Genomic DNA, 24,701 nt, shown 5'->3' on the forward strand with positions numbered 1-24,701 from the left:
CCCTTGTATGTAAATGCACCTGCCCTTTGTGTGATGTGTAAAAGACAGGATAAATCGGCTTCAGACAAATAGAAAGTGCTGTGGCAGTGTAACACAGGATGAATTAACCTTGGAAGGGCAGCCTTGGTTCAGCCACACTTGCAACTGATTTGCTCCCCGCAGCAGCAGGAAGCAGGCTTGCAGGGGAGCTGATGGACTAAGTATGTGGACAGATGGAGGAGATACAGACAGGAAATGGGGAAGAAAGGGGGTAAAACAGTGTTTATAAAGCTTTAAGGGGGCTCTGGTTACTTCTGAGAAAGGGCTTTAGCCAGTCCCACCTCTATTTTTAACTCTGTGACTGTATGACTTTGGGAAAGTTACTTGAATGATTTGACCCAGGTGCAAGTCTGCGGGGAGAGGACAAACCCATCGGCGCTGGGTGCAGTGTGGGCACCCACCCCGTCTGCTCGTGCGATGTGGTGGCTGCCACCACACCCTTTCCTGTTCGCCCTGTGGCCGCGGGCAGCCCTGCCAGCTGCCACTGCTCTGAGTAAGGAGGAAAGCAAAAGGATTGCGTTCCAAGATGCTGATAACGCCTAGCACCACGCACCATTTGGCAACGGAGAGGTGGCGAGCAGCTCTGGTGGTGTATCTCCCGTGTGCCAAGCCCTCAAATGGGACATTGAGCTCTGGGAACTGCTCTTGATATTATTGACTTGTGGCTGTGTCTCAGCCTCATCTCCCGTAAATGGTAATATTTACTTATGTAAAAAGGTCTCGGGCGTACTTGGTGTGGGTGTTCCGAGTTAAAAATTGTCAGTCGGGGCAAACAGATCTTTAGGTTGAACTACGGGAAATCAAAGTGCGTATGCTGTGTTATTACAGTTCTTCTCAGAACAAAGAGTGTGACCTGGTGCTTCTCTCAGCTGCTGAACGCCAGGTTCACACGCTGCAGCCTGTTTGAGTTCAGTCCTCCCTTAGATAAAACCTATTCTGTTCCTTTCCCTGGGTTAGGTGTTTATGGTATCTCAGTGAGTCAGTAAGTTGTGCATTTCAGGAATGCACCTCACAAGTGTTAAGGTAAGCGTTTAGCATGGCCATGCTGGAGGCAATTGGACTAATTAGTTCTTCCCAGGTGACTTAGAGTTGCAGAAAATGGCTGAGATATTTAGCCTGAAACATCAATGGGAGGCATTTTCCTAGGGACTGGGATGTATTTAACGGTTCCTGCATGTGAATCTCGCTGCAGGATCTGTATATTGGTTCTTAATTTTGTCGCAGAGGCTAATCAGGAGGGTCACCTGTATCTGGCAGATTTCGTTATGGCTTTGGACGCTTCTTCTAGGAAGGCTGCTGTTTACTGGCATGAAGCAACTGCTTCTCCTGGGTGAATGCAAATCCCAGCGCCATGGTGGTGCTTTTGAGAGCACAGAGGAACAAGCAAGTAATTTCTGTATTAAAAAAAAATAAAAATGAAATCACTGGAAAGAGTAGTGTAAATGTCACAAGAAGTCTATTCCCACACCACGAGTTCCTGCTCCTCTCTTGCATGTCTGTGTCCTGCCATACAGGCATTTCATGGCCGACGGGGTCATCTTGGTGGCAAAAAGCGAGGACGGGGGTCTCTGGGAGTCCAGACAAAGCCCCCTCTCCCCCGTACACCTCTCGAAAAGCGAAGCCCATAGCCAAAACGGGTTCAGTCCTGGCTCAGGGCGGGACCGGGACTCGAACCTGTGGGCCTTCGGTCTCCGCCCTCCCCCCCCCTTCAAGGACCCCCCCTTTAGGTGTCCGCTGCGTTCGCCGGACGGAAGCGCTCCGGCAGCAGGGGGGCGGCCGCCCGGAAGCGGAAGTAGCGGCGCGGGTCCTGGCGCCGTTGCCGAGCGCCGGGCGGAGGCGCGGGCCCGCGGCAGCTGCGTCCCGTCGCTATGAGCGCGGCCGGGCTGGTGTCTGCCACGCCGCCGGCCCCCGCTCCGCCTGGGGCGCCCGCTACCGCCATGCCCCCCGGCCCCGAGTACTACGAGGAGGAGGAGCTGGAGAGCGCCGAGGAGGAGGACGGCGAGCGGAGCGCTCGGGCCCGCGACTCCGATGAAGGTTGGTAGCGCGGCGGGCTGGGCCGGAGCGGGCTGGAGAGGGGCCGAGGAGGAGCTTTGGTGCCTTGGGAAGGTGGGGAGTGGGGCAGGGGGGAGAAGCGGGGCCCCTGGGGCTCATGGTGGGGCTGTGCTCGGGGTGGTGGGTTGAAGAAGGGGATTGGTGCGGACCGGAGCGCTGAGGAGGTGGAGGAGAGTGGGGAAGAAGGGCTTGGGTCGGGTTTGGCGCAAAAGTGGTGCGGAGCAGCAAGAAAACGCAAAGAAAACGGGCCGGTTAGATTGCTGGGGTTCCCTACGGAAGAGAGAAAAGCAAAGCCGATGGAGAGGTGGAACTGAAGTGGTTTCCCAGGTGAAGAAGAGGCAGTGAGAGAAGGGGAGAGCACTGAGGAGGTGGGATTGAGCGTATGGGACAACAGGGTAAAAATAGTGGAGAAATCCGGTGTTTGAAGCTTGGTTGTGTTTCTGGGGTGTGAAGGGGTAAGGGAGAAGGAGGCAGTTAAAGTAGAAGAAAGTGTGGATAGAAGTTAGGGCATGCAAGAGGATGTTAGAGGAAAGAGGGGTTTTGTAGAAGCGCCAGGAAAGCAGTGAAGAGGAAATGGAAGTAAAACCCAGAGTATTTTGGGGCGTAGGACCCATAAAATAACAAATAAGGGAGATGAGGATTGACTCTTTGACAGCATCTGTTGCTGTGTCAGCCGGAGTCTTCCATCATGTCTGGTACATTGATGAATTGAGAAAGGCGCTAGAGCCAAACCTGTAGATCCTCCCAAAGGATGATGGCGTACTGGTCAGTGGGGGCTCTCTGTGGCTGCACACAGGAGTGTGGAAATCCTTTATGGTGACATAGACATTCAAATATTTTTCTTTCAGTTAAAACTTTTTGCTTTATCTTTGGTGTGTTGAATTTTGTCTTAATACATGTAGGCATAAGGCATTTGTTCATAGTTTAAGAAAAATCTGAGAAAGGTTTGAGTTAAGGGTCTGGTGTCCCCTGTCCATATGTGGGTAACGTAGCTGTAGTTTAGGCTTTACAGCTGTACCCTGCCTACCACAACTCCAGCCTGGAGGCACTGACCTCTCCTTGGGGAGGAAAGGTAATTAATTCTTGGCTACCCATGTCTTATAAACAAAAGCCTGAAAAGGCATAGCAGAAAACTAGTGGTTCCATACCAGTTTAATTTGTTTATGGTTTATACTATCTGTTCATAAAATTGGGGCTATCTTTGTGTTAGTGCTGGTTTTTGTTATGTATAAATGTTTAAGTACTTCTGTGCAATGTCTACCTGAGAAGTCAAGTTCAGATCACAGCAGATAACTTTGTTATCTTTAGCAAGACCTTTGTGGTCAACCCTAACAGCGTCTAGTCATGGTATTCTTGTTTTGGAGTGTTTCAGGTCAAGATGCAGACCCAGTTACAGCTGTTTTACTCATTGTCTTCCGTGCAGTATATTATGTCATGGGCAAAACTGTAGGAAGAAATCTGTGAAATGTTTTTCAGTCTTTAGACTGTTTCTATCTTGCCTTTGTATATGTGAGTGTTAATGTAGAACTTGTCTTAAACCGGAAAGAAATTTAGTACTAGAGTAGCTGCAGTTGAAGTTTAGGCTTGATGTAAGCTTCATTGCAAAACTACCAGAGGATTTATATAGCTTAAGTTGCAGTTAAGAGATGAGATGGTTCATTTAACTTCTGAATTCATCCCTCCAGAGGCCTATCTGGTTGTGTATTTGAGGTTAAATTGCCTGAGGTTTCGGGATTTTTTGTTTGTTTGTTTGTTTTTAAATAATTTGCTACTTTGTTTTTTGTTTGTTTGTTTTTTTTAAAATACTTCTTCAATTTTAACAAGTCATTCTTTACCTCATTTAGACACAGAGGATGCCAGTGAAACTGACCTGGCAAAACATGAGGAAGAGGACTTTGTAGAAATGAAAGAACAGTAAGTAACTCATTCTAATCAGAAGTAAGGTAGTGTTCTGTTTATTTGGGGTGTGGTTTGGGTTTTTTCTTGTGTTTGTTTTTTTTTTTTCGCATAAAACTTTGCAATGTTTTGGGCCAAGATTGTAGTTTTTAAATGCCTGGTCCAATGTAATAGCTAATGAGTCCATATACTTGTATTTCTTTTCTCCTCAGTTACTTTCTCTGTTCTATACGTATTCAAAAAGTAAGTACTGCTACTGTTTTGGACAAAGAAATAGGTGTGAGTTTCTGGGAGCAGCTGAGTTTTGCTGCAAATGAACCCTGCTGCAGACACATCCTTTCAATAAAATAAAGGATCTACTTTAAGCCAAGGAATAAGCAAGATGCCTATTAAAATCCCTCAAACAATAGAATGCTAGTCCTGTCCAAGACGATAGGCTTTTTGGAGACTTGAAATAGCTTCCCTTGATGTTTAGGTGTATTTGCAGTATTTTGTGTTCTTGCTTACTGGCAGAGACATGTTTTTTATGCAGGTCAGGAAGACTTGGCCTATGTTAAACCACAGATATGTGAGAAGGGAAACGCAGGTTGATGATCTTTAAGGTCCTTCCAACTCTAATCATTCTACGATTTTAAGTTTTCAACAGCACCAGGAGTAGACTTTGGTTTTGTTTTTTTTTTTTTTTTTTTTTTTATAGTGTTAACATCTATGAGAGGAAATGCCTTCTGTTTTATTAAATAGGGAACTAATACACAAATATTAAGACTTGACAAAATGGCAGAACAACTCTGTTCTAAAGTTTCTGGCGTCTGTAGATCTAAATGTAATTTTAGATTTCAGCATTTTAAATAAATAAATATCCTATTTTACCCTGAACTGCTCCCAGAGTAATTGGTTTGGGTGCATTGTAAAGCCAGTGGCGTGGCAGGGGTTTAGACAGAACAGCAACCTTTCATTTGAATAATATTCTTTTAGTTGTTGTTTGTTCCCTGAACTTCTTCTGAAAAGTTTTTAATCCTGTGTAAACGCGTTATAACCTAAACAGGTGGTGAAATAAAGGATGTATGTTTGTTTTTCAAAGTACAGTTGTGAATTCTCTATCTTTGCAGGATGTATCAGGACAAACTGGCATCTCTGAAGAGGCAATTACAACAATTGCAGGAAGGTAAGCTTTGAAGGGGGTAGCTTTTTTTCTTCTAAACAATTTTCAGCACTCTTCAAAGGTCATAGAAGGATGAGGGTTTTGAAAGATGTAAGCAGCATCATTCACTGAATACTGGCTCTCAGTCATGCTGCTGAGTGAAAAACGTCAGCCACTTTCCGTCCTTTTTCCCTCTAAATGCATTTGATTAAGCCTGTGTGTACTAAAGCATTTCTTAAAAGGAGTAGTCAGCTTTCTGAAAAAATAGGGAATGTGCTTATCAAAATAAGCAAACTGGAACTATAGGGTTTGTATTTCGGATATTAGTATTTGTTTCAAGTGGTGTATGGCTCCTTGAGAAAATTCAATACTTGGAAAAAATAAAATTCCAGTGGAGATCCACAATTTATTTTAACTAGGTACTCTTCAGGAATATCAGAAACGAATGAAAAAGTTGGACCAGCAGTACAAAGAAAGGATACGAAATGCAGGTAAGCCAAATGTCTAAGACGCTGTGTACAAATTACATTAATGTCTTTTCTAACACCTTGAAGAAAAATAACGGTAATTCTGACCTTTAAAGAAAAGAACTTGCTGGAGCAAAGGGTTCTTCTGCTTCCGAGGGTGTAGTGTAGGTTTTTTTGAGAGTGCATGAAGAATGATGGGATCTGTCTTGATATCCCCTCCTTAATGTTGTTAGCTGACTGATTACTAAACACCAATAAACAGTTTTAGTCTTTGTTTGTGTGGAACAGTGCTAGTGAAAAAATTGTTTCATTTTTATCCGGCAGCGTACCTAACCTACAGTCTCCCGCTTTGGCTTGTTCTTTTGTGAAACTTTTCTGAAACCTTCAGCTGCACAGTTTCTTTTGGTGTGCAGGGATGGAAAGTTAGGACTACATGCTTTCCCAAAGATCTGTTTTGTGCCCTGGAATGATGAATACAGAGGGTTTGCTGCTGGAACTGTTAGTCTCTATAGCTGTGACACTGAATGTGTTCTGACGCTCTGTTTCAGGAGTGAAGGCCAAAGTTAATTTTTAAAGTGCCTAGCGCTCAGCCCATCCAGGTGGCCTCTACTGTGTTACTGCAGGGAAATGGCTTCAAAATCAGATCTGTTTTCTTGCCCTCCCTCTTTCTTGTTCGTTCTCTTTTCAGTAGGTTCTTATCTTGGATACTAAAGCAGGGCCTTTTATAGAAGCTGTGATGTGGAAATAAGCAATGTAGCTGTTCTTCCTTTAGAAAAGTTGGATGAGTCCTGTAACGCCTGGGCCGTTACTAAGGGAAATATGACAGAGGCAGTGGCAGCGGTGTGATGGCTAACATACTCCAACCCTTGAATAACATAAACTGTCTTTCTAAAAGTGCTTGGGATGGTAAAGGATTTGCTTGAGGACTCTAAGTGAATTGGACTACTTCTTGTCATCTTCTGAGGTGAATTTCATGTACGTTAGAGCTGCATTCTAGTAGCACAGGGTTGCTTTGAGAAAATTAAGACTAACTGCAGACTTGTATTTACTGGCTGGCAAAGACCAGTGCTGCAGCAACATATTTCTTCCACAGGAGGGCAGATAGTGATAACTTTCAATGTTATGATAAAAAAATCTAACTGCCTAGTACTACAGGAAGAATAGTCTTTTATGTTTATCCTTCCCATGTTGAGGCTTTGCTGTTTGGTGTTTTTTTTTTTTTTTTTCTTGTGAATTCACAGATATTAAAGCAAGAGTTTAGATTTACTGTTTTTTTTTTTTTTCTTGAGAATTAACAGATATTAAAGCAAGAGTTTAGATTTACATAACACTGCTTCCATGCTCAATTGGTAGAGCAAGCAAAAGGTTTGATTTTTATTGGGCCATTATCTTTTTTGGTTTTTATTTTGCTGCTTTTCAATTTTTTTTTTTTTTTTTTTTTTTAAAAAGACACAGTAGTGTGGTGGTGTTGCTACTACAGTCTTCTCCAAAACCTATTTGAAACCTGTGATCTTTACAGAAGTTTTTATTATTTCAGGTATTGCCAAAGCTTAATATGCCAGTGAAACACGGTGACTTGAGGACTGATCAGTTGCATTAGTTTGCTGTTTTTGCCACTACCTTGAGTAAAAACTTCATTTGGGGCATTATGTTCTCCAGGAAACACAGGAAGGATCCCATCCTGCTTAATTTCAAGTTGTTAGGAATTGCACAAACATCAGTAGCAGGGCTATTTCACACCCGGAAATCCATTCGCCTCACCCATAGGTCTGACTTGAACTAATCATTGTCATATGTTAGAACTTAACCTTCAGTGAAAAGCAACAATTTCCTTGCTTGTGTCTGATTTCAGGCTGTTTATGCCTGAGAAAACATGTGAGTTAAGTAGATGAATCTTCTAACAGCTGCAGAATTATTTCTGTACCAGTCACTGCTGAAATTCATGAAAGTTGGCTTAAACTGTGAATTTTTGCCAGCCATACATTCTGTTAAATGTTTCAAGCTTCTGCCTGGGAAGTTTGTATCTAGTATTAATTGATTGTGATTAAACTGGAAGAAAGATGGATTATATGCTTAGTACTGCTGGGAACAATAGCTGAACTGAATAGTACGGAATACTGCCGTGGAAGCTGTGCAAATCTGTAGAAAACTTCAATTAACACTGTATTTTCGTGGATTTTTTTCATCGTTTTTCTTTTTCATTTTCGCTGAAAACTGCATAAAACTGCAAAGTAAGAGTAGAGGTTGGATGAGTACGTACCTTTCCTGGCTACAATATTTAATGACTTAAAATGTTAGGGAAGTCATTCTGTGCATTTTTGAAGATAATAAATTAAGTCTTGCTTGTCTTTCAGAACTGTTCCTCCAGCTGGAAGTAAGTACTCTTAATTTATCAAAATATATGTTAACTAGATGGAAGAGGTATAAACCTCCTGTTTCATCAACTAGTACTTATTTTCCCAAAAGGTTTAAAGGCATTTTCTTCCTCTAGCTAGTGTTATTACACTTGAGGTGTAGTACAGCCTACTGTTGGTATTACTTGAAGTAACTTCTGGACTTTGTCATTAAAATAGAATTAAAAGAAACATTTACTCTTGTTCTGCTCTATGCTGGCTGTGCATTTGGCTTGTTTAAAAAGCTTGTTTAAGGTAAATGAGAGTGCTGTTTTTAAATCTGAAGAGCTCTCTGCTAGAGACTTGATATGTTATGCAACATTAAAACGCTTTTTAAAACATAATTAAATCTTTTGCCAATATAGTACTGCTTACTTAGGCATTTTAGATGCTTTTCTGTTGATTATGAATATTGATAATCTCTAGAACTGGCAATGGTTTTGAACTGAAAAGCTAATCAATACATCAGTTGAAAGAAGATGTTATGATATCATTAACTTGAGTCAATGGTTCCATAGGTAACCTTCTTGTTCTTTTGCTTTGCATTAGACAGATCAAGTGGAAAAAAATTATGTCAAGGAAAAGAAGGCAGCAGCAAAGGAGTTTGAAGATAAGAAAATTGAGCTTAAGGAAAATTTAATTGCAGAATTGGAAGAGAAAAAGAAGATGATTGAGAATGAAAAGCTAACCATGGAATTAACGGGAGGTAAAAACAAGACGGGCATCTGTCATTTGTCTTATTCGCTCTGCTACTGCTTAGAAAAAAGATACAAAGACAGCAATGCTGGTTTATAGAGACAGCTAGTGTGAAGGCTTTAAAGCTTTCCAAATGCCAGTGGTGGTAGAACACAAATTGGTGGTCTTTTAATGAAGAAAGCAGTTCCTAATAAAATTCGGTGACCTGAGTTACTAACAGTTGAATCACAATAGTGCCAGTGAAGCAGCAGAATAGATAGACTTTCTTGTAACTGGGAAAGGGCTGCTTTAGTTCCTGTGATCCAGCAATAAAACTATTGAGATATGCCACAATATCAACCTAACTGGCGGTGGCAGGTTGTAAACTGTGTCCTCTTTTAATCCAGTAATGGGTGGTTGAGAACTTGAAGAAAGGCAAACAGTAGAGGTTGAAATATGCTACATACAGCCAGAAAAATAGCTATGTGAGCTACATTTGTGTCTAGACTGTGGAAAATGGGCATGAAATGGGCAGATTTCTTTCACGAGGCCAGTTGGTACTTTTGGGTGCCGTGGCAATGCTCTTTGTGGTAATTGACGTGGTGGAGCTAAGTAGAGGGGTAATTAGCCTCCTTCACAAATTGTGTTGCTGTGATACTGAACCAAAAGTCTGATTTGATTCTGTTTTTAAGAGCAACTCCCTCACTCCATGGACAAATAATGTTGATTGAGTTGCTGAGGCCTGTCCGTGAGTTAGACCTTTTACATCTTTCTTGCCTAGCACCTACAGAAGTTAAGTAAGCTAATAATTTAATTAGTGTTCAGAAGGGAGAATTAAAACCTGTTTGGACATATTCAAGAGTGTCCTTTGTACAAATTGTTAGGGCTAATCAGGTCTGGAAAACACCTTGAGCTATGCTGTTTCTCTAGCCTTTCTCTTTTTTTAGTTTGAAGTCTAGTCTGATCTTACAAACTGTGCCTTAGCCTTAACTTTCCTATTGTTATCCTGTGCCTGTTCGGTGCTGAGTTGGGATACAGTACTAATCTTGCAAGCAGATTTTCATTAGCGGATCAGGATCCAACCAGATCTTAACCTCTGGAAATCTGCATACCAATGTTCCAGGAATCTGAAGGAATCCAATTTCTCTAGCAGTGGGACGGCTGTTAGCATCAGGATTTGGATTTGTAGAGTTAAAGAGAGACTGAGGAGGGGTAAAAAGAAGTATTTAGTAGTCTGATTTGGGGACCAGATTAATCCTCTTCAGGGTAATGTGTCCCCCCGTTGTTGTATGTGCTGAAGAGATGAGCTATTTCCTCAAATATATCTCTAGGACAAGACGTGTCAGTAACTGGAGAAGAGATCCATTCTGTGTGTGTTAGCCCGCCCTTATCTTCTTCCTTCCAGACTTGCAGAAATGCAATGTGATTTCTTTAGAAGTAAAGGGTTTTATTGTGAACATGTGCTGGAGGCTAAGAAATAAGAATACTGGAACTGATGTTGACTGGATGGTTTTTAAAACCTCTGGAAGTTTATATATATATATCCTTGAGTATACAAGGATGCAAGTTAGCAACCTGATGAACAGGCTCGTCTGTGAGTGTTGCGGTTTCATTAGGTTGCAATAGCTGCCTCCTGTTCTGGAGCGTTGTATCGTGTGGTTCTTAACTATTAAGCCTCATGCAAGACTGTGTTTCAAGTTAAATCTGTTTGAGCTTTAGCGGCTCTTCAAAACTTCCTTTATAAGTTTTCATGAATCTCTTGAGAATCTCAAAGTTCTTCAAACGTTTAACAGTAAATGTAAGACTGTCAAACTCTGTTTTCTTCTGAAAACTTGTTTGGTGCTGACTTTCAGCTGACTTGTCACAATTTTAAGATACAGGATGCTAAGGTAAAGAGAGAAGAAAATTGATCTCTCTGCCTTATTCACATCTTAAGCAATATAGATTACAGCTCTGTGACAACTTATTTGAAACTAATTTTTAGAAAAGAGAAAAGCCTTCTTGACTTGGCTGCATATCGCCTTAAGTCCTTCAAACCCCTCTTCTGAGGCTCTTGTAAATTGGTCTTAACAAATGAGAAGAATGGCTTACGCTCAACGCAGTCGGTTACGTTTTTAGTGTCTGCAGGGCTGTTAATGTTCAGTGGTTTTCAAATTCATCTTTGAATCCTGGAGATAAGGTTTCCTTTGGCGTACGCTCGGTGGGTGGCACTTGATTTTTTTGTTCTTGTTTCTAAAGCTTTTATCATAATATTTATTCCCTCGATATGTAGCATGGTCATCCTTGATCACTCTTGAGATAAGGAGAAAAGTAATTTGGTGTATTTTTAATGTGCATAGCCGCTCAAGGTTTTAGCGTCTAGGGGGAGCCAAAGAGGCTTCACAGGCTTAAGTGTTACGTAGGATGTGATTCAGGTGTACTTATAGATGAGTAAATAATTCTCAGCACATAGAAAGAGAGGTGAGATGATAAGTTTAGCATTTAAGATGTGGTCTTTTGCCTATCAGTACAAGATATCTTCATAAATTAAGGAATGATTTGTGAGAGTTTAAGTAGTTCAGTTAAGACTACCTGTAGACATTTGGGCAAACTGTAATTTCAGATAATTACTTGGTGATGAGACTTGTGTTTCAATTTTAAACAGATTTTTTTTTTTCTTTTTCCCTAGTGCATATGCTACAATTTATTTCTTGTCAGCTGCTGCTCTGCATGTTATTAATTAGGTTCATTTCATTAATCATAATTTGAAATGTTTTTAGATAATCTGAATTTAAATACTATTTGTGTTTAAAATTGCTCCAGTAGACTTGTCTCAGTCTTGAATGCAGTAGTTATCTGTATTCCTTTGACAAAGCTATTTTTCCATCTTGAAGACAAGAAAAAGAGAGCAACTGATTTGTAGCTGATGTTTTACATGCTATTAACTATCCAAGTTTTGTTAGCAAAGAACTCCATGAACTTTCCCTTTTAAATAACCTGTTCAAAAGCAGATAGCGTTAGCATTAAAGAAACTTGCCCTGAATCCTTGCGGCATCATTGTGCTTGTTATCTGTACCTGAAGGAGCCGTAAAATGCCCCAAACCAACTGTGCCACTTCCAGCCCACGAAAGCTGTAACCGTGGCATTGCAACGCTGTCACTGAACAGTGACCTAGAATGAAAGAGAACTTGTATTCGCTGTCAGCAGTTCTAGCTTGGATGCTGGAAGCTATTGCCAAAAAAAAAATATCCAATTTTCTATATGAAAGAGGAAAGATTATTTTCCTTGTGCCTTGCGTAGAAAGCTGCTGCTTCTTGCTCCTTTGCCTCTGGTCTTACCAGCTCTCCAACTTCATTACTCTGCAGATTCAATGGAAGTGAAGCCTATTATGACAAGGAAACTGAGGCGACGACCAAACGATCCAGTTCCTATCCCAGACAAGAGGAGGAAACCTGCCCCTGATATCCTTTTACAGAGTCATTGGAGGGCTCTTGTATTTGAAGTCAGCATGCTACCTGCGTCTGTGTTGTTTTATACAGGAAGGAAAATGAAATGAGGTGCTAGGATCAGATTTTAATCTAGGAAATACTGAAGCACAATTTGGCGTGTATAATGTGTGATTAAACTCCCGTAACACAACCAGTCTTTAGAGAACCCTCGATATCCTAACTTCACGGTGGCATGAGATAACTTTTTCTTTTTGTCAGTGAGAATAGTTTGACTTCTTCAGGCAATTTTTTGTACAAAGGAAAAACTTTAGAAGAACATTATATATAAATGCTGAGGTAATTGATTCTATAGATAGTAAATGGCTTTTTACATGAGCCAAAGCTTTTCTCATTTCAAGATATGACAAAACATTTGCCAGAAAGATCGTATTTGTCATATCAAACTAGTTTTTCCATTTCTGATAAAGGCGTCAGATCTCTAATCCAGAGAGATGCATAGCAAAGGCAAGGAATGCTAGGTTTGTTCTTTGAATAAAAAAAGAAGATGAAAATCCATCTTGGTTTTATATATCACGAGAGAGAGAAAAACACGTGTATGTAATCCTTCTGCCTTGTTGCATGTTTCTCATAATTAAAATGTTCCTTGGCTTCTGGAAATTTGGTTTTAGCTCCTCTGTGATGGTAGGCACTTTTTCTATTTGTGTATTAAATTTACTTGGAAAGGAAGGCAATGGTACTTGCTTTGCAGAGGCTTCTGAGATTCCAAACTTGTATGGCTTAAATCAGATTAAAAAAAACTTATCTTACGACTTCCGAGTGACTCATATTTTTCTGAAGGCAGTATCAAACCTGGAACTTCAAGAGTTCATGTGGGATGGTCACAGACATCTCCAGTTTTAATTAACCTCTTTCTGGTTGGAGATTGTGTTCACTCTTTCAGGAAAAAAAAAATATTATTTATTAGTGCCCCTATGTCATCCGAAATAAATGAGTTTTGCAGTAAACATGACCTACTAATAAAGCATGATACAGCCGCCACAGTATGAAACGCTGTCTGCCTTCCCTCACTGGGGAGAGGATTAAGGTCCATCAGAACCAAAATCCTTAGCATGCAGCCTGGCAATTGTTAACTTTAGTTTAATACTTTGAATACTTTTGACTTAACAGCCGTTTTGAAGAACCACTGTAGATTAAAGCTGTAGAGAAGGTTCACTGCTTTGTCTGGGTATTGTTTTCCTTCTGTGCGCTTCGGTTTTTCTTGTGTGGAAGTGACAGAGGAGCAGTAGAAAAGGGCAGTAGGAAGATGCGATTGTGAAACTACACAAAATGGCAGTGGAGCTCTAGTAAGGCTCTAACACACTAACTTCTGTGTTCTGAGATTTTGCTTTTGTTGTCAGGTGAATGGTAGGCTCTTATTTATCCTCAACCACACAAGGATGTGTTTTGTGCCTCTGGGTTTATTTGCTGGTTCTTTTTGGAGTTGTTTTTTTTTTTTTTTGGTGGGGCTTTCCCCTCTTCTCCTTATCTCTCTATTCCTGTGTACTGAGTTGCAAAATGGTTAGTTTCTTTTCCTAGGTTTGGGTGGGATTCGGCTTCATTGTACAAAATCTGAAGCAAGTCTGTTGTGTTTCAGCTCCCAGATTGTACTCTGCAGAAATGCAAGATGGAAACTACCAAAAACACTAGTGCTTGATGCCTCCGTGAAGTAAATGTCAATGCACTAAAGGTTTTTCATTGATGGTTATGTCTGAATAAGTTAAAATGATTTTGCACTCTATTTGCTGCTAAATACGAGGCTCTGTGGAGATGGACTTGTATTAATTCATGTGACAAAAAAAGCTCAAGTATGATGCTTATTAAAATCTTATGCAACTTCACAGAAACCTTTTGGCTTACGTTTATTGAAGTGAAATGTCATTGGCCTTTGATTTTTAGCTTTGCTTGTCAAGAGCTTATGGGAACCTTAATTCTGGATACCTCAGCTAAATTATTTGTTGACAGATGAGCAAATAATGGAGGACCTGAGAACACTGAATAAGGTATGGATCATAGCTTGATTTGTATTTCTTTGTTTTAAAGAGAAAGCTAATGCTTTCCCCTGAAGAGAACCAAGCTCTCTGGTTTATGTTCCTTTTTCGTATGTGGGACTGTTTCATCGCAGCAGGCTTACTGAAATAACAATAAAAGATTTAGCAAGATGGTATCTCCTCCCTTTTAATAGGTTTAATTAATGTAATTAAAATTACTGTCATCTAAAAATGTAACCTTTTGTCTGAACCAAGTGATGAGCTATCTTAAGGAGTTTCTTTCTTCCTCCGCTTGGCTGAACAGATGTTAACACGTCTTTCTGTGAGATCACAGGCTGCCTCTGGTTTAGGCCTTAGCATGGGGTGGGGTGGCGTGTTTTAGGGTTTGTTTTTTTCTCCCCACTGTCGCAATACTTCAGCAAACTGCATAGGGTGCAGTGTGTATGTTTATAGTTTTTTCTAGCTTTGATTAACCTATTGCTTTCTTGCTAAATGCATTAAGGCTCATCTAATTTCTTATAATAGATGCTGCTCATTAAGGCTTTTGAGGATGATAGTGGAGCGTGCTTTTTGTGCCAGCTCTTGAGATGTCTCTAATGATTTATCTTCTGTATTTTGTGTACCCTGAGAAATGTTGGAACATATTCAAGGAATATAATGTGTTAGATGGGTTTGGTTTTGACTTGTTTTAGTGGATTATCTGAATGCTCTGAAGAAGTTCAGTTTGGAGACCTTGTGTATCGTGATACACAAGGTACTGAGTACTGCATCCAGCCTTGGAGTCCCCAGCACAAGAAGGACATGGACCTGCTGGAGCATGTCCAGAGGAGAGCCACGAGGACGATCCTCTCTGTGAGGAGAGGCTGAAGGAGTTGGGGCTGTTCAGCCTGGAGAAGAGAAAAGAAGGCTCCGGGGAGATCTTATTGCGGCCTTCCAGTACCTAAAGGGGGCCTACAGGAAAGCTGGGGAAGGACTTTTTACTAGGGCATGTAGCGATAGGACAAGGGGGAATGGCTTTAAACTGGAAGAGGGCAGGTTCAGATTAGACAGTAGGAAGAAGTTTTTCACTTTGAGGGTGGTGAGGCACTGGAACAGGTTGCCCAGAGAGGTTGTTGAGGCCCCATCCCTGGAGGTGTTCAAGGCCAGGCTGGATGTGGCCTTGGGCAACTTGGTCTAGTGGGAGGTGTCCCTGCCTATGGCAGGGGGGTTGGAACTCGATGATCTTCAAGGTCCTTTCCAACCTAAACCATTCTGTTCTATTCTATGTGATACTGATTATCTACACCTTTGGCTGTTTATAGCATGTTGTTCTGGTTATGTGTTATGCCACTTAACAGTGCATTTTAAAATAAAACCATTTAGAGTACGGAAAGTAAGACTATCTGAGATTATTACTGCAGACTTCTATGGCTCATGTCAGATCTCTAACGCTTCTTTGCTCTCTTTCCATGTAGCTTAAATCACCCAAGAGACCAGGTGAGTTAACAGTTGGATTGGAACTTGTTTGCAGTCATGCTGTTTTGAACAGAGAATTATCTTGTAGGCTTTTTGACTGTATAATTGCTGACTGTGTAATTTGACTGTATAATTGTTTTGACTGTGTAATTGCTGTTCTTTGTGTAGCTACTGTGGCGAATGGGTGCTGTGTGGAGTCTCTTCGTCTGTTCTGAAGTTTTTTGGGGATGGGAAGGGAGGCATATTCATCTCTAGTGGCTGAAACATTTGGTCATTGGACAATAACTGTGTAGAGAGGTTTTTCCCTTATATTCAGATGCATCTGGGCAACTTGCCTGCTTGTCAGGTAGATGGAGGGATTGAGAATGTAGGGTTTTATGCTTTTGGCTCTCTAGATGTATCCGTATGCTTTATTTCAAGACAGAGTGGTACTAACTTGCTTAAGTATTTTTTCTAACAGAAATTAGGCTTGTAGCTTTCTGTGCATATTATTTCTGCTTAATATGTTGTTATTGATTGTAATTCTGCAGTCAGTTATGCTATTTTGCGGTGAACACATGCTAGTCTTTAAACACAGTCTCTCTCCTGTTCTCAGCCTCTCCCTCCTCTCCCGAACACCTCCCAGCTACACCAGCAGAGTCTCCAGCACAGCGGTTTGAAGCCCGAATAGAAGATGGAAAACTCTATTATGATAAGAGATGGTAAGTCCTGGTAAATTTCTGTTTTAATCAGTCTGAGCCTTGTGTAGTGAAGAGACAAAGGCTGCAGAGAGAAATTGCTTTGAAAGAATTTAGGGACTAAATGTTTTTTGGGCAGAGGTTAGCTGCTTCCTCCAAGGGCTGATCATTGTGTCCTTGGTAAATCAGAAGTGATAATGGAGTGTTTAGACCTCGTAGGCTTTCAGGAGTAACTACTGGCTCAGATAAAAGGAGACTTAAATCTTTTATGTGGAGTCAGTGGTGCACACTGTGACACTTGGGAAACGTTTGTGTCAAACCTGGTGTTAAGTAAGAGAGTCACCAGCAGACGCAGTGTGAGGTAGCTGTGAAGCTGGTCAGCTAGGATAGAGATACCTTGTGACAGCGGGTACAGCGGTATCGGCAGTATTCACAGTCCTGGTGTTGTGTTTTGTAGAACACTAGCCCATGGTTCCACAAGGTGGCAGAAGAAATGTTGTGCACCAGATGAGCAGAATGAAAAATGTTTCTAATAACAAATCCAAATAACCTTTAAAGATCAAACCCACATGGGAGAAGCAACTTCAGAATTGCTGATTGGATTTAGCTCTGTTAAATTTTATGGGCATATAGCTGTGCAAACCTCGCAAAACGCAGGGAAAATATTAAATTCTGCAGAGCAATCTTAGTAGGTCTTAAACTTAATCTGTGAGACATGCAAAACTGGATAATCAAGGGGGCAATCTAGCACTCCTTGAGCAGAAAGTAATTTGCAAGTCATATGCTTATTTGTAGCCTACTTTGGTGTTCTGGTGGCTCAAAATAACAAGTGACAAGGTTGTAATTTTATCACGGAAAATGATAGGTGTGAAGTGTGTTTTCTACACAACAGCTGTGTTGTACAGTTGGTCAGGTTTTCCTTCTGCTAGTCTTCTGACAGCGGAGTCTCATCGAGGGTTCAGTGTATACAACTCTGATAAAAGCTGCTGCCTGGAGCTTAAACTTCTGCCAAGCGTAAAGCAGACATGAGCTGAACAGGCTACATGTTATTTCAGAAATTCATGAAATTCTTTCTTTGCTTTCATAATTTTATTTTTGTGTAAAGTGACTATCCTCTAGGATATATTTGGATGCATAAACTGTTCTTCAGAATTTTTAAGCATGAAAAAATGAAAGGTGGACTCTGGAGTAATCTGTCAGTAAAGCTCCCAGGCTCCCACCGAATTTAAAACTGGGAAAGCTACAGTGAGCCCAGATGAATCTCTCAGAAAGCACATACTGAAAGGTGTCTAGTTGGGACATACAACACTAACAGACATTTTGATCTTGCTGAATTCAGTTGTCGTGAGGGTCTCACTCTCAGGAATTACAGCTGTTGCCTTTCCTGTCCCCTTTGTTCTTATGCTGTTTTAAGATAAGTATTTTACAGTTTTGGGCTGTAATAAATCCTGCTTAGTTTTTTTTTTTTTTTTTGATTGATAGTAATTATACTTGTGCAAAGTAGCTGGTATTCTAAAATAATGAAGTAACTCTTGATAGTTGGAAGGTAATTTTTTTCTAAGGTGTATCAAGGCTGTAGCTGCTGGCGTGCACTAGAAATAATAAAACTGATAGCTCGGGAGTGACTGCTTTCTATGTTTCCTGACAGCAGCCACGAAGGACCATTATCTCAAAAGAGTGAATGTTTAAGGCTAGTAATGGGCTCCCTAAGGTCTTCAGAGACAATTCACAACCATCTCTCCGAAGTGGAGACTTTGTATAGGGAGTTTCAGATGGATCCAGTGTTAGACTTCAGTGTTTTATCCTCAGTCAATTTGCTCCGTGCCCCCCCCCCCCCCCCGTCAGATCCTAAAATACAGTTCACTGTAAAACAACCATCTTTTAGCTTTGTCTGCATACAATAATGCAGAGAGATTTCTTTCAATCTTCTGATGGAGATGCAGTTGAAAATCTTGACCTTTCAGCAAAATATTTTGTGGCAGAAAGTGGAATTATTTTTGCTTGCCTCTGTTGTCAGTACTGTGGTGTATTTTACCTCCTGCAAGCGCAGGAGTTGTTTGGCACTTTTTCTCTTGAAAGCCAACTTGAAATTCCATTGCATTTTCCATCTAAGCAAGTTCCTCGGTTCTACCCCTCTGTTCCCCTGTGGGTATATAAACTCGGCCAAAGGCTGAGATGTGAAAGTGTCACTGAGATGCACCAGGCTCCTGTGCCTTCAGCTGACCTGTCTCTGCGTGCATAGAGCAGGAGGCAGTTGAGACAACCCTTCAGTGAAAAAGTGCTGAACTAACTTGTTGCCTTGCCTTTTCTGTGCACAGTTAACGTAGATTTACTGATGGACAGTAATTTGTGGCGTGAAATCCAGGGGCTGGAGCCAGCTTCATCTGTGTCGTTAGCTTTGGAATTCACTGATAATCAAAAATTGGAAGAAATGGCTTTGAGTGGAAAAATTACTTCATTATCTGTGCAGGCACAGGTATCACTTGAGAGTTGTCATTTGCAATGGTGTCTTTTGCGCTCGGAAGCTTGTGCACTGATTGTGTCAAGATCATCACTTCTCCTTGCTTAAGCGGTCACAGCATGGCACGGTAGGGCACTGCTGGACTGAGATTTTTATGCGTTAGCTTAGTGAGGTCTGGTTTGTAGCAGCTTATACTTTATATCAATTAATGATCATCTGGGCTCAGTAAACTGAGGGTTTTGGCTCAAATCATCACTGCTATTACATTGCCCTGGAACCCAGTGACGCCCTTTCTGTTAAAATGAAGGAGAAAGAATAATGGTTGGGCACAAGTGTCTAAAGGCTGCAGAATTTGAGGGTGTGCTTATTACCTCGCCCAGCCCGTTGGTAATTAGTACGTTTGGACGGCTGAAAGCTGACACTATCGTTCTTGTTGCTGGCAAGCAGCGTGAAAATTCTGAGTATGTGAGCCAGTAGGAAGAGATTACGGAATAAACTATTGGAAGACATCCATATTTACAGTATGGTTATTGTAGAGATAACTGTAAAGATTATGCAAATCCCTGCATTTTGACAAATGGCTGTCAGCCAATCAGACTGCAGGGAATTGCATACTGAGTAGTTACTGAGGGAATTTGTGCAGTGATCCTGCAGCTTGGATTGCCCAGTTAAATATGAAGCACATCATGCTTAGGGTAAAGGTGGAAACACAGTTATGCTTCTATAACTATAAAGCATTTCGGTGTTCCCTTGATTAAGATTATTTACTTAAAAATGATCTGTTTCAGTGTAATTAGTTCTGCCTACGGAACTCTCCTAGGCAGAATAAACTGAAACTGGGGAGTTTTGTCTAGCACACTTTGCAGCACTTACCTTCGCAGACCATGTTTCTGCTAAGACTGAAGTCGAGCAATTCAGAATTACGAATCTGAAGTTTTAAATTTGTTTTATAAAGAATGGGCTAAATATATATATAGCATGACTAAACTATGATCTAAAAGGGGAAAAAATGGATATGCTTGGGCACAGCCTCCTTACGGCAGGTATATACAGCTTCTTACAGAGTCCGTTACCCATAACTCACCATTTTGGGTATTTTCACAAAATAAGACAGTATTAGAAATTTGAGGTCTCTGTTTAAGCAATACACAGACTGCAGTGATTGAGCACGATTCACTTTGTGGTGGTGCACTAGTAATTTTGTGTTGGGGAATGTGAACAACTTTTGAGTATCTGTGATTTTTCTCTTGTCGCATTTTATCAGGCAGAATATGGAGTTGCCTTCTAAAATCCATCCTCTGTCTGAAACGTGGAAGGCTAGTTTGATTCACTCTTGAAGCATGGGCTTATTGTCAGTCAGTGTTCTCCTGTCTTGTGGCTTGGTGCTCTGCTCCCGCCTCTTTCAGATGTGAAACATGTTTTCGGTAATCTGTGTACAGAATCGACGGGGAATGGAGCGAGCTTCGTGCATTCTGAAGCATCATTGAAATGCAAAGTGTGTGTGTGTGTATTCAGGCAACCGCTATGGTGGTGAAGATGGGGAAAGTGGTGTGGAAAGAAAGACCAACTTCATATTTACTCAGTCCAATCCTTGTAGAATCCTAGCTTTATCAATCTTACCACTGTTTCTTTTCTCAGTCTTTGGACAGCGAATGGTTTCATGTGTTTCCTTTCTTTTTTGTTTGTTTTGGTTTTTTATTTTTGCAGGTACCACAAGAGCCAGGCGATTTACCTCGAGTCTAAAGAGAACACTAAGATCAGCTGTGTGATCAGTTCTGTGGGCGCCAACGAGGTAGTGGGCTGCTTTGTTTTTCGTGGGAGTGGGGAAAGCTGTGAGTCACTGTAGGCAGGTAGACAGCTGTCTAGTAAGGCCTAAGAGAAAATCAATATTGTTTTCAGACAAGGTGTAGTTTTCTAGTGTCTAAAGAAGCTGAATCCAAGGTAAAACTGAGTTGAGAAATCTCTTCTTGAGATGGGGAGAGACTTGCTGCGTTTCTAAAGAATGATCCTACATTTTGCAAGTAGTAGTTAGGCAGGCAGGAAAAATGGGGAGAACTGACATACTGCATCTCACCGGTACTGCGATCATAAGTTCCATTTCCATTATTTCCAGAACATAACATACAGTTGTTATTAATGCAAAATAAATAAAAAAAAAACCTAAAAATAACAATCCCATTGGGAATCCAGAAGAGGGTGAGGAAAACATTTTGTCACCAAGTTTAGTTGTGATGAGGGGACAAAATTCTTCCTGCTGACATGAGTACGTGTGGTGTGAATTAAGCTGGCAGCATTCATCGCCTATTTGGGAGACAGGGCAGGTGAGTCACTTGTCTGAGACAATTTCCTTGTGGCTAATGATTAGGGCTTAGAGAAGCAGATAAGAGACGTGCGTGCCTAAGACTGATGTGAATCTTGCTGTAAAATAAGCTTTAGTGCTTGAGCAGTGCATCAGTTGGGCAAAGGGAGCATTTTTTTTTTCTTTGCTTGCCGATTCCAGACACTTCAAGGAAACAAATCATAGACTTGAATGCATTTCTCTTCAATCAGCCAATGAAGTAACTTTAACTTGTTTTGGCAGCTAAGGGAAAATATTTTATTTTCAACAAAACGAGTTGCATATGGGATACGCTTTGTATCACAACTGTTCTCGTTGCAAGAACAGTTGTTACGCTCAAGGGTTGGTTATTTAAATAAAGTAGTAGTAGTAGCACACTAAAGGATGCGTTAAAAATACAGTACTGCTAATTTGATTAAAGTTATTACTGTTAACTTTAAAACTCAATCTTTTGGGAGCATCGTACCTGAAACCTGAAGGAAATGCAATCTGTTAATTATTACTGCATGAATTCCACTTTAAAGTGAAACGCTAGCTTTTGTTTTGGCTTTGTGGGGTTTTTTTTTGAGAGAGGCTGGGGCAGATGCATGGCACTTGTTTGCCCCGTGATGGTTCAATGCAACGAGATAAAGCCCAGGGAGAGAAATACTTAAGAGAATACTGAAATGATAGGGTGCTCTCTTAGGAGTACAACGTGCACATCTCAGACTTCCTCACACCTTCAGAAGCATGGTTGCCAAACTATGATCTTACTGGTTCCTGCTTGAATTGAGAAGCTAGAAGGCAGACCTAGATTTGAGGTCTCTAGTTGTAGACTGGAATCAAAAGCTGTTAGCGTTTCTAAAGGAAGTCAAGTTATTCAAAGGCACTTTACTGAAAATATTTGCAGGGTGTCTCCCCACCAGTGTTTCTGTTAATGCTCGAAGTGAAGACTTAACTAGGAAACGTCAGGGATATTATGGCACATGGTTGCCTTCTTATGGCTGGGGAAAGGGAGTCATTAACAGTGTGTCAGAGGCACCTTTCTTCATGTGAAGGTCTAAATTGGTTTTCTTAAGCTGGATTTGAATTTTGTAATTGGCTATGGGCCTCTCCTATGCAGAGCCTGAGCTATGGATCCCCCTTAAAAAAAACAAACCAAAAATATCTTCCCAGGCCCAAATTCTTTAAAAGTTGATGTGTTTAGATCTTATCAGAATGTATTTCTATTACTTCTAATGTGATCTCCTCCGAAACTGTGAATCAAATACAGATTGGTGGAGATCATTGGCCAAGCGTGTGGAACCAGTTCAGTCATTTGCCTTTTGACAGCAGTAAACCCTTCAGTATATGCAGGAAGAGTTGTTGGTTTTGTGGGTTGTGTCTTTTGTTTGTTTGTTTGTTTTGTTTTTTGTTTTTTTAATTCCCATGAGTTTATTCAGCAATCTCAGTTTGTTGGAAGTTGGGAAAAAAAAGGAAGCTTATTTTTCTTTTACAGTCTAGGAATAAAAGAAATTCAGAGATGGATTTGGTTGTTTCTATTCTCCATCTCCTTCAGTTCTTTAGAATTAATAGATGTTATTTTATGATTGCAAAATACATTGCGTGTCTAAAACATCAATTTCAAGTTCAGTATACGTCTTGATGCTTTTATTTTTCTGAACTGTGTGGCACATTTTAGTGTTAATAAGTAATTTCACTGGTGTGGTCACTTAAAACTGAGTTTTATTTTTCCTCCAACTTAACAAAGTGGTTAAGTTTAGCAAAACTAATGTTCCATTCCATCGTATTGTGATGGAATGTAAAACTGTACATGTTTGTTATTCTGTACCGTTGGTGAGAGTTTGTAGACTTAAGAATTCTTTTGGTTAGTGAAACATCCCGAATTCTTGGAAATGTTGCAGTGCAGAGATGATTATCAGCAAAGGTGGATTCTAATTTCTCTAGGGAAATAACTGAAATACAAATGCAGGCAAATATTAAATTTATTTTATATGAGGGCTTCTGCTAGTAAAGTAAAGTTATAATTAAAATAATAGTTAAATCAATCTACTGTGCCAGGCCTGTAGCTAATGTGATATCTTAAAAAAAAAAAAAAGTTTTGGATAAATTGCATGCCAACACTAACTTTATAGCCCTTTGTGGTAGGCAATATTGGAATTGTGTCCTAAAATACTCTAGTACTAAGAGCTGGATAACTTTTATTTTTCATGCATTTATTTAAATCTCTTTAAATGCATTAAAATGATAAAATGCGGAGGAGTTTTGCTCAGATTTGATTTTTAAAGTGCAGGTATTTGGGTCTAAACTTCTTGAAAGTGATTTTTATTTTTTAAAAATTCTGAGCAGCTGCCTCCATGGAAGCAATTTGTCCTTTGAAACGTATTGAATATCAGTAAGTTTTATGTGAATTCTTCCATGCAGGTGTTTTTTTTAAAGACGCCCTTTTATATTCAGATGCAACTTATTTAATACATTTTGAGAAGTGCTTCACTGAACAAAATCAGAATAAGCTTTTCATTTGACTAATCGTTACTTGTCTGGGCAAATCTCAGGATAGGTAACTTTATGATCTGTGGATCTAGAGAGACTTATTCTTTAATCAAGCTTAATGCCAGAGTTCTGTTGTGAGCTGTGGCAGAAGGAAACTTGCTTTCCTTGGAAAGATGCTTGGAAAGAGTAATTTTTCTTGCTGACTGTTTTGAGCAGGAAGATAAGGTGAGAAAGGAAGAAACCTTATTTCGTTTTCTACTCGGGTTGCAAATGCCTAATGTGGAAAGGGAGAAGGGATTAAGGTAAATCATCTGTGCACCCGGAGTAACAAAGGTGTTCAGGTCTGACAATAAGAATACTTATATGTATAAGTATTGTTTATTGCGGGTTTCCCCCTTTTTGTCCCCAATATATCTCACTGCCCTTTTTTTTTTTTTTAAATGCAGATCTGGGTGAGGAAAACCAGTGACAGCACAAAGATGAGAATCTATCTGGGACAGCTGCAGCGGGGTGTTTTTGTGATTCGTCGGCGATCAGCTGCGTGACTGTATGCTCTTCCTTGGTCTTTTTTTTTCATTTTTCTTTTTTCTTTTTTTTTTTTTTTTAAACTGATAGACAAACCTCTAAAGAGGAATGGCAGTCTGTTCACTCATCTTAGCAGCAGAGAATGCTGTCATGACCTTTTACGAGACAGTGTGTGGCTGGCCACATAATCCCCAGTAGTCCTTAAATCTTTAGTGATACCCAAGCACTGCCCTGGACTATTTCTGGATTTAGCATCAAGCTTCTGTATGCTTTCTTTATATTTTGGGTGACTATTTAAGAAGACTTGGCATCATACTTTTTTCATCGTTGTTTTGTGGTGCGTAGATGGGACTCATATGTTGAAAACAACGTAACGTTTTTGTTTTGAATCAGACCAATGGAAGAAGCTTTGCTTGTCAAGACCTGAAGTTGTTCGGTCTTTTTGGTTTTGTTTTCCTGCAAGGCTCGGGATGTTGGACAAAAGGAGATTAATCTTGCCAGCTTTCAGCTGCAGCTGAGAGATGCGTCTGTAATACCTGGTATATGACATCAGCTTTATTGGATGAACTGTTTAAAGACTTGAGTGCTGAGGCTTTTTTTTAGGAAAGTGTGAACAGCTTAGAAAATGCTGAAAATCCAGTTGATTTTTAATGTA

The 24,701-nt window shown here is 40.5% G+C and overlaps 1 protein-coding gene across 1 annotated transcript; it reads left to right on the forward strand.

Annotated features, from left to right (window-relative positions):
- The first annotated feature begins 1,829 nt into the window (after positions 1–1,829).
- SUDS3 (SDS3 homolog, SIN3A corepressor complex component) lies at positions 1,830–24,701 on the forward strand. Its single transcript, XM_082491455.1, has 12 exons — positions 1,830–2,073; positions 3,936–4,005; positions 5,097–5,152; positions 5,548–5,619; positions 7,950–7,969; positions 8,538–8,694; positions 12,008–12,103; positions 14,069–14,130; positions 15,573–15,594; positions 16,169–16,274; positions 20,419–20,503; positions 23,968–24,701. Exons 1-12 carry the CDS (start codon positions 1,908–1,910, stop codon positions 24,064–24,066), a joined length of 1,011 nt encoding a protein of 336 aa, XP_082347581.1. The 5' UTR covers positions 1,830–1,907; the 3' UTR covers positions 24,067–24,701.

The sequence above is a fragment of the Vanellus vanellus genome (genome assembly GCF_965231255.1).
Source record: "Vanellus vanellus genome assembly, chromosome: 16".
NCBI classification, from domain to species: domain Eukaryota; kingdom Metazoa; phylum Chordata; class Aves; order Charadriiformes; family Charadriidae; genus Vanellus; species Vanellus vanellus.